The 10,423-nt window shown below is 39.2% G+C and overlaps 1 protein-coding gene across 4 annotated transcripts in view; it reads right to left on the reverse strand.

Moving 5' to 3' along the window:
- Positions 1–5,528: 5,528 nt before the first annotated feature.
- gabrd (gamma-aminobutyric acid type A receptor subunit delta) overlaps positions 5,529–10,423 on the reverse strand; it is a 17,705-nt gene continuing 12,810 nt past the window's right edge. For all 4 annotated transcript variants that reach the window (XM_081703393.1, XM_035536391.2, XM_081703394.1 and 1 more), the window contains one exon: positions 5,529–10,423. This exon is cut by the window's right edge and continues 271 nt beyond it. In XM_081703393.1, the coding sequence (XP_081559519.1) occupies positions 10,395–10,423 (29 nt within the window). In that variant the 3' untranslated portion in view covers positions 5,529–10,394.

Consider the following 10,423-nt stretch of genomic DNA (forward strand, 5'->3'; position numbering starts at 1 on the left):
CCGAGGTTCAGCCAGCTATTATTGAGAGAATGAGAAGGTTCCTTTTTATTCGGAGGCTATTAAATTCTTATATAATTGGTGTAAACAAATGACTGAAAGAACACCTTGAACCTTATTAATTTCAGTTAACGGCCAGGGACAATCCACGTGCATGTAATGTAGCATAAACGCGAAGAAAAACTCACCAATCAAAGCTTCAGTCAGGGTTGTAAAAAAATAAACAAATACAATCAGGAACTAATACAGCCGAAATGGTGGATAACTAAACACAAAACACACAACAAAGACGGTAGTCACCTATTATAAGAACAAATATGGTAAAGCAAGAAAATGCTCACTAGACAGGGTTAAATAAACAAAACAATGCATTAATCATGTAGATTTACGCTATTTTCAGTTTGCAGGGAAACGCACGGCATCATGGGGGTCATAGTCATACCTTTCCCGCTATCTCTCTGTTTCTCTCTGTAGAAGACGCCACAATATTGTTTTATGGGCCCAAATTGGGATTGTAAATACTGACTACCCATGTAATGTATAATTGTCAGCTGCGAGTTTCACTGAAAAAATCAAAAGAACATGTTACCCTTTCTTGGACAGGACAGGCTCTGGGCCTGAATGATATATGACGAAGGGGCTTTCGCTTCCTTGCATAAGGGTTTGTGCCATGAGCTCCTGCATACATATCATTTAAAAATGATATGAATAGGCATTTTGTCATAATGTAAGTAAAGGCTAGAGTTTCAGTACTGGTTAGTGGGGTCTACAGTACATTATTGATGACAATAGCCTAAATGGACATTTTCAGCCTTTAAGGACCTCATTCAAATAGATTCTTAATCGAAATCTCTGAGAACTTGTAGATAAGCGTCTTTCAAAACATCAGGTATAGACCGAATGTCCAGAGTAGTGCATGATAAATTAGGATGACCTAGGAGGTTTGCAGTGTTCAGTATATAGATACAAAGTGAACCAGTCATTTATTACTTTCCGATGTGTAACACTTGGGCTCGGAGAGAGAGGTTGTAAGAGCACTTTTGGTACAGCTTTCAAATAGACATTAATATGCAATGTGACTGTTTTCCCTTCAAAATCTTGTTTGTATACACTGTTCTTAGAAACAAAGAAAGAAATAATGCACCCTATAAATTTCAAGCAGTCACTGACTGCAAGGTGTTTGCAACCACATACTATGACAATAATACTTAAGATTGTTATTTTGTCCAATCACTTGTGCTCCCATGGAGTGGATAATATATAAAAATGACTGCGAATCCTATTTAGTTTGGTCAGCATTCATAACCCCTCATAGCAGTTTATAGCAAATTCAAGTCTTATACATACAGGAATTTGAAAATTCTTAGCAAATTCCTGTATGTATAAGACTATCTCTTCACATCTGAGCTCTGACTTCAGAATAGAAATTTGAATATAAATACTTAGCGATGTTGTCAGTCCGGACAAGCATGACATTTGGCAGAAAGTCAGAATGACAAGAGCCGCAGGACAGTACACACACACACACACACACACACACACACACACACACACACACACACACAGCCAGCCTCTGTCTATGCGTTAACTCTATTCCCATGACTCGTAAACAAAAAACACATGGAGTGTTACAGCTGGGAACTGTCCTCTCTGTCCATAAACAGGGCACAGAGCACCAAATTCAGATGATGTTATTGTATCCTCTAGCATTTATGTATTTGTTTGTTTGCTTGTTTAACTATCTGTTTATGTGTGCCTGGACAAAGTTCACCACAAAGCTGAGAGGAATTCAGCTGCAATAAATTGTGATTATGGAAGGTCCACCTCATATATTATCTTAGGAAGCCACAACCTCTAACAGATTTTTTTTACAGTGTTGGCTCACTTGTGCATACAGGTTTTTATAATGGGGTGTGCCTGAAAAATACATTCATCATTCAGATTTTATCTCTGATCCTTCTGACTTAGAAATTACTACAGTAGTGAAGCTTTTTTTTTATCATTATTTTAGAATATAGACAAATAATCGCATCTTATGCACATGTGAAAGTTAGTCCAATGCAGATCACTACAGTTTACATAAAGAATTACTAAAGAACAATGTTCAAAGGAGTCTTGTTATATGTTGTCATGCAGACAACAATCTATTGATCATCTTATAAACACACACAAAACACACACAATCACTAGTGTCTTTGGGTTTATTTTTTTCTCACATGTTCTAATAAATAACTAGCACTATGCGGAATTCCAAATATTTCAGGATCAATGCAGTGTATTTAAATATTAACCATACAGTCCAGCAGATGGCTCGATCATCCACTGCAGTTGAGTAAACTCCAACTTTACTCCATTCCTCTCCTGAGAGCATGGTGCCATAATAGACTATTAGCCACACACAAATTAACCTGCATATTCACAGGAATGTGCCATGCAAAGTGTAAAGCTCATAGAGTAAATAAATTAGTGCCTGTCCCCTCTGGAAAATGATTTTACCAGATTAGGTTTAATAGCCATAATGTCTTCTATAATGTATACAGATAATTACTGGACAAGAAATGTGTATTATGTAGTAAGCATAAGGTCCACCATATACTGTTTAATTTTTATTATTATTATTATTATTATTATTTTTGCTTACTGCACACATGGTTGTAACACATAAATGATTACAAAATTATTATCTTGTTGAAACACTGAACTGATTAGGACTTCAAAGGCTCAGTTAACTCTTCATTTACAGAGATTCGAACTTTTTCCAGCATTTTTAAATAATAAGCTATTAAGACATTTGCAAGTGAACTTATAAACTGAGTGTAAATGGACTCAATTTTAAGGGAATGACTTGCTTAGATTTGAAAATGAACACAAATAGTGTTTTTTTTTTTTATTGCCATACTTGTTTCTCGACTTGGTCTATTGTGAAATCACCACATGCATCCAGTGGCAATTTTCTCATTAATAATAGTGAAGATGAATAGTCTTGGTTTATGCTGAAGTGCACTTGCGTTTGTGTAGAGGAATATACGCTTTATTGTTGTGTTTGCATGAGCGCGGCCTGGTCTTCTTTATAAAGTGATTTTGGAGACATATGCCTACTGCACCTGAGGGAAATGTGGCGTCAGAAAACATCGCGTCCCTTCTAAATAATGCAAAAACTCACCAGATGACGGTCAGGGCCTCGTGGGATCATGGCACGGCAAGCAGCAGCGTGCGGTGATAAATGGGCTTGGTTTTTTTTTTTTTTTTTTTGTTTGGTTTGGTTTGGTTTGGGGTTTTTTTTTACATTTACGTTTCTGGATAAACTTTTGGCTTTACTCGTCACCAGCTGAGTGTGACTATGGCGACGCGAGGTAGAAGAAGAACCCAGCGCGAGGGTAGCGCGAGCACAAAGGGAACTTCGCGGGAAAATCCCCCAAACTCGAAACGTGAACATGTGAGCGAGCGAAAAGGACAAGGAGCAAGTGCCGAGACAAAGTGAAGGGACTGGGATGCGAGAAAAAGAGAAAGCAAAGCGAAAGGCTCAGTGATTCTCCTTTATATGTGACAGCTGACTCAGACGGGCGTGTGGATGTTCTGGACTAACGCACACTGCACTGATTTAAATAGAATCACAGAAAAAAGAGCTTGTTTCTGTTTCAGTGGTTTAGTGCTGAGTGGTATTCCTACACATATATCCCTCACCACGTAGTTGCTAATTCAGATCTTTGTGTGGTGATCTATTGACATATATATATATATATATATATATATATATAAAAATTTCGTGGTAAGGATATATGATTGCACTCCATAAATAGCGGTCAAATTAGAGACCGCCTTTTTTGAGTGCTGCACAGAGCTGAGCATCAATTCATAAAATTAGTGAATTCATGTTTTCAGACTCACGCACACACACGCACACTTGACACTTGCTTTTTCCGTTGACATACCCCCAAAACCCCCATCAGGTCATAGCTTTTGAGAGTTCTGTATGAAGATGAATGGTAATTTATGTTAATTAAGCTGAATATGTAATAAAGATGATAATGAGGCTGGCATGTAACAATTCATATTTCTACTCTTCTGAATATATGTCCTCTGGGAATATTCTACAACTGTTCTCTAATATTGATGGGTGTTTGCCCTTGGGACAAAATTGCAGACAGACAAATTGTCTTTTCATGAGTGACTTTTTAATTGGAAAGACGTATTAAAATACACACAGACCATATGACACCTCCACCCAGTATTAGAATATCACTGATTTTAATTAGACTACAAAGGCAGAGGCTTTTATATCAATTGTGTTTGCAATTTGAATTACATAAAATGTCTGAAATTTCCAGGTTGGTTTGCTTGTTTTTTAGTAAATAAAGGACATCTGTCCCCTGTACGCTACACCTATGTAAACTAGAAAAGGGTGGTTATATATAATCAGTGACCACTTTATTAGGGTACAGTCACACCCGCTCTAAGGGCTGTGTCAAACTGACTGCTTTACATTTTTGGGTAAAGTGTAAGCTGCAGTTCACCACTGCAGGCACCAGTATTGCCGTTCAAAGTCAAACACTATCTGTAATTGAGTTCTCTACCCTGTGTTTGTTGTGTCAACCTTAATGGTCTCTTTCGTGAGTGGTCTGGTTTGACCAAGAGCAGGTGCTAGCTGGAGCAGCCAACTAACCTCATGAGGGTATGGACTTGATCAAACATTATTGGTAGCCTATAGGTGCAGCCACATGGCAGGCGTATCCAATAAAGTGATTTGCTCGGTTTGAATTTATCTGCATTAAAAGTAAAGGCCTTTTCCTATCCGGAGAGGTGAGGTTCATTTACACAGGGTACTCACTGGAGCAAAATTGCACTTTTGTTCTACTTTTAGTGACTGCCCTGACTGAGACAATCTGGACCCGGCTGCAATTGTGACGTGATTCCCAAGGCAGGAAGTGGCAAAGACGAGGTGGTGGTGGAATTTGCTGCAGGTCAGAAAACAGTTTTTTTGACTCTCCATCAGTTTAATGTCAGTATAAGCCCATTGGGAAACTGATCCTGGAACAAAAAAAAAGGATAGCTTGCTTCTAGCTCCCTGTGTGTGCTGGCTATTTCAGCAGCAGGATATCCTGTTCAAGGCCTGTCACATGACCAACACAATGCAGAACAAGGATGCAACCCACAACAAGGTCTCTATGGGAAAAAAATAAAAAATAAACATGTTTTGATTTTGGCTGGCCTTGCTAGATATTTATCTGACCAAAACATTACTTTTTAACTTATGTGTTTCTTGCTTTATATTTTTTTCTTGCTTGAAAACTGAATGTTTGTCACTAAGGACAATAAGTTTGTAATACAGAAACACACTGCAAAAAGCAAACATTATTAGGACTTAATGAAGATTATTCAGATTATTCAGGCATTAATACAATATGTGTTAGATACTTATGTTAGTTATTATAATTTTATAGTTACATACTATATTATATTATAAATATACTTTTTTTCATAAAATACACGTGTGTTAGATCATTTGGATTTAAGTAGCAGTACAGCAATAATACTTTTAAATAAGACTTTTATTTTCTCTCTGACTCATACAGACCAGGTGAAGCAGAGCGCAGGAGCATGGATGCAGAACTATAGAGGGGCCAACAATGTTTTTTGTTTTTTTTTGAGATCAGCTGCCCCTCAGATTCACGCTCCTTTGAAGAAATCAGGTCCTCGGGCACGCAGAAAAGAAAATAACAACGGGACTAAAAGTAAGAGGTTCACGAAAGGTTTTATGGCTGTGTTTGTTAAGCTGCCCGTAGCCCGGGCGTAACTTTGGATAACCAGTTGTCGTTCTCAACTCATGTCTCTAGTCTTGCAGATTCCTCCGTTGTAATATACGAAGGATTCGACCATTTCTTTCGCAGGAAGCTGCCCAGGTGCTTGTGCAGTCTCTTGTGATCTCAAAACTAGACTACTGCAACTCGCTACTTGCTGGTCTTCTTCTAAAAGTTGTCAAACCTCTACAACTTGCCCAGAATGCAACAGCACGACTGATCTGCAATCTTCCGAAGCTCACACGTTATTCCACTGCTGCGCTCCCTTCATTGGCTCCCTGTAGCTGCATGCATCAGATTTAAAACCTTGATGCTTGCCTACAAAGCCAAAAATGGACCAGCCCCTTCACACATGAGGTCAATGGTCAAAGCCCGAGCTATACCTCAAGTACTTCGAACCTCAAGTACGGCTCGGCTTGAAATACCTTGCTTCAGGTTTCATGGACCCACAAACGTCGAGATTATTTTCTGTCCTGGCTAAAAGATGGTGGAATGAACTCCAGCTTGCTGTCCGGACAGCAGAGTCCCTTGCAGTCTTCAAACGCAGACTGAAGACTCATCTCTTTACAGAATATTTAAAGGACAACTGACACTGCTCCCATATTGACTGACTAAATTAGTACTTATTGTGTTTATGTTGTTTAACAAACTCTAGCACTTATTGTTTATAGCTCTTATCATTGTTTAAGATAGACCTTATGTATTTTGTACTTCTAGGTATCAGCATTCATCCCTGTATTCTACTGTATTCTAGTTCATTGGTATGTTTAATTCTAACCTACTGTACTTGGATATATTCTATGAGTAAATGACAAAGCACTTTTGTAAGTCACTTTAGATAAGAGCATCTGCTAAATGCCATAAATGTAAAATGTAAATGTTAAGCATGACACCACTGAATAATACAAGAAGTATCAACACTATGGTTAAATGTATTTGTAGTACCAGTTATTTACTACCAGAAAATGTTTTTATAGTACAATTATTAGTAGTACAATTAGTACTATACATTTGGGGTTTTTTTTGTTTCGTTTCAGTTATTTGTTCCACGTTTATTAATTCTGTGTTGTGTGACAACATATAAGCATGACCGTGTTCTGATTCTGTTATGTTTTCTGCAGCAAACTGTTAGCCTACATAACATATTTTCAAAAAGTGTTGGAGACAATATCAGCCGTTTTGGAGAATGGTGGGGACATGTCCCCAGCGTCCCCAGCAAAAATTACACCTACGCCCAAGAGGACGGTTAGAGATCTGAGCACTGCTGCAGCCTCGCTTTGTCACTGATGAGACTACTGAACCTATTGCCAGATTTCGTGCAATTCATATTTGGAAATACATAGTGGAATAGTGGAAACCAATGACCTGCTTTCCCACAAAAACATTGACATTTATGATTACATATGGTTTGATTAATAAAAGCATTTTGGGTCATACAATGCTGCTCTACTGATAGAAAATCAGACTGATGTGTAACTGGGCCCGTGATTGCTGTGTTCATGGTGCTATAATGTGCCCAGACATTATAATTATAGCAAACTGCGCCCTCTGCTGCTCATACTGAGGATTGTTCTCTTTACTGAGGTGGAGGTAACTGGGATCGCAGCTTTTTCAAATCACAAACTCATTCGGTTAGGTTTCATAAAACAGAAACTCAGTCACGAATGAAATTGGCGTGACAGCAGCCCGACATACGAAAAAAAACCGCGTAGAGTCCGTTCCATCGCCCTGTTTCACAACTAGGGAGAGTGTATGGAAACGGCAGGAGGGGACGCCAGAGAACGCGTTATTCAGAAGGAACACACTCGCCCCTGGGAGCAAGCACACTGCGTATAGGTGAAGCAAAACTATTTCGTTGGCTATTTGCAACCCCCAGTTCGCTGTGCAGAGTCATACTGGCATATGTTAACATAAAGTAGGTAGAAACATTTGTCGATTTCAATGCCGTGTAAGTCCTGCCTGAAGTCTAGTATAATGTTGGATTGATCCATTGGCTAAATTGCCGTCTAATTAACTGTGGCTGATAAATGAATAAGATAGCCCTTAAGACGGCAGTGGTGATTCCCGTAGTGAAATAACAAAGCATACGAAGAAAAACAGCGATGAAACGGGCATACAGACTACCTCTCATAATGTTTTTCACTCGTGCCTCCTTGGTCTGCATTCATTTTACGCTATACCGCTATACTTTTGCAAGATCCCTCCCGATGATGCACCTCTATTTCCAGTAGAGGGCGCCATTACACGTTTTTATCCAGCCAAAAGCCCAATCAAGTCTGGGCTGCTTTAAACATGCTTCTCTACAGAAGCTAATATGGAGTACTTGCTCAAAGAGGCAATTGAGCAACGTGACTTTGTACTTTGCTGACCTCTATTACTATTTGCCTGCTAATTCAAAACCATTTTAAATGGCCACTTTCCTCAGTGAATGAAGATAGGACGGTATAAAGGAAGATACACAGTGCCTTTACAGGGCCCCAGAATTAAGCGGGGAAGTGCAGTTTTGTTTAGGCTTTGGCACTCTGTAGACTTGCTCGTTTCTTCTGTGGTGTGCCATTCCTTAGAAGCTCCCTGCCTCTGCCCTTCGTGAGCTCGTGCCTCACAGGTCACAGCTGTGGAGGTGAGATATAACTCCAGGTCTGGAGAGAACTGTACGATAGCTGCAGTGCCCATTTCTGTACATCTACTGTATGTACTTACTTATATACTGTATATAACTACTTCCTCTTTCGCACTTAATGATACATCATTAAAACATCCACAAACGTCAAGAACAGGGTCCTGAAGAAATCATAGAAATTAGTTTTTTGTCTTTTTCATCATTCACAGATTTATTTCAGCGGTCGTTACCTCTGTGCAATCTCTGATTTAGGGTTGTGTGATGTCTACCTAACTGAGTGGGAGAGTCAATGGCAGTCCTACAAAGGTACTATAAATTGTTATATACTTTCCTTTACACTTTTTTTTCAATGACTATTCAATTAATTAATACATTATGTACTATAAATGAATTGAGTCCTTGCAACAAAAAAACATATCTGACATCACTTAAGCTTATTACAGCATTGATGTCGACTATTTAAAATAAAGCATTCACGAAAGCTTTTCTTTTGTTTATAGGCACTATTTTTTTATTTAAATGATGCTTATGTGTAAAAACCATTTATCTTCACTGTCATGAATTGATTTCAGTACTAGTTATACATTCTACAAATTAAAAACAATAATATAAAGCATTACTGTAAGTACTATTGTTATATACCTATATTAATGAAGGTAAGTCTAAATAAAGCATATTTTAGCATTTTAATGTAAAAGGTTATAAACGACTGATATGTTTTTTTTTGTTGGAGGGACTCAACACTCTTTACATATTCATCAGTTCTATGGCTCATACTCCACTTTTGCAAAGTAGCAGAGACACTGGAGTTATAGAGGCGGAGGTGGGGGGGTGTCCTGCTGTCTGTGTGGACAGGGGTCCTCAACATTACGATGTCATCCACAGTGGACAGTGGCGTTGTCCGTCGGACTAACCCTTCTCTGAACGCCCGCCCTTCCGTCTTGTCATTTAGTTTTTCAGAACTCTCTGAGGTATCTAAAGAGAGGAAATCTTGCCATAAAGCATCCTGGTCTGGGACGGCTGAGAAAAGTCGATGATGTTCATGTTCGCTGGCAATTTCAGAACCCAAAACGTGGAACAGGGATGCATTTTCATTGTGATTACTCTAGAATAGGCTGCGTAAGCTTACACAGGAATATATTAACATGCATTAAGGGATCGTGAACCTAATTGTGCTTAGAGGTCAATCATAACAAATTTAATGAAGGGTCATATTATGTAACCTATAAACTCTTCTGGGCTAATCTGCTCTATAACAAGTTCAATATATAATCTATGGTCTTTCAGCAAGCTTTGTTTTTTAAATGCTCATATTAATAAAATAGATTTAGTTTAGCAAAATTGCATTTAAATAATTAGAAAGCACTTTCTGTGATTTAGCAGGAGCTGACAGCCTTTGCATTAGAAAAACCCAAAGCATGGTGGGCGACTGAATATAGACAGAGGAGCTGGGAACGAATGAAGAAGAGAATGAAAACCGAAAAGGTACTAATAACCCAACATATACTCCGGTGGTCATGCAGTGTCATTAGTAGAAACCTCTACAAGCAGTAGAATGTTCCAGTCTGGGGATGCTGGCTTTTACTGGAAGAAACTGAAGGCTCACTGTGGCGATGAAGGTGAGGGGTCACTGCAACAGCTTAATGGAAAAGGCAGTAAAGAAAGCGAGAGTCTGAGGTCCAGAGTTGCTAATGTACAGCAGTCTCCTTCTTATTCTTCCCGCCATCGTCTGAAATTATTAGGAGGTCCTTCCTCACCACAGGTTCTCTTCATCGTTATCATCACCTGAGTTCATCCGAAGTACAGTCACCAAAAACCTGCCGTGGTCCGACGTCGCCAGTGTCCACATGTGTCCGATAATCTCCGATATCCCACGGCTGGCTTGTCTCGATAATTCCACAAACCGACAGCGGTCCCGTGGTCCCGCCTGCGCTTTCAGAACCTGGGCGAGGGCAGGCCTCGCTGAAGCGTCTTTGGTGTCACATGGTGTATGCCACCCAGTAGATGA

This window comes from Electrophorus electricus, chromosome 20, assembly GCF_041902795.1.
Source record: "Electrophorus electricus isolate QZ-2024a chromosome 20, ASM4190279v1, whole genome shotgun sequence".
Classification (NCBI taxonomy): Eukaryota; Metazoa; Chordata; class Actinopteri; order Gymnotiformes; family Gymnotidae; genus Electrophorus; species Electrophorus electricus.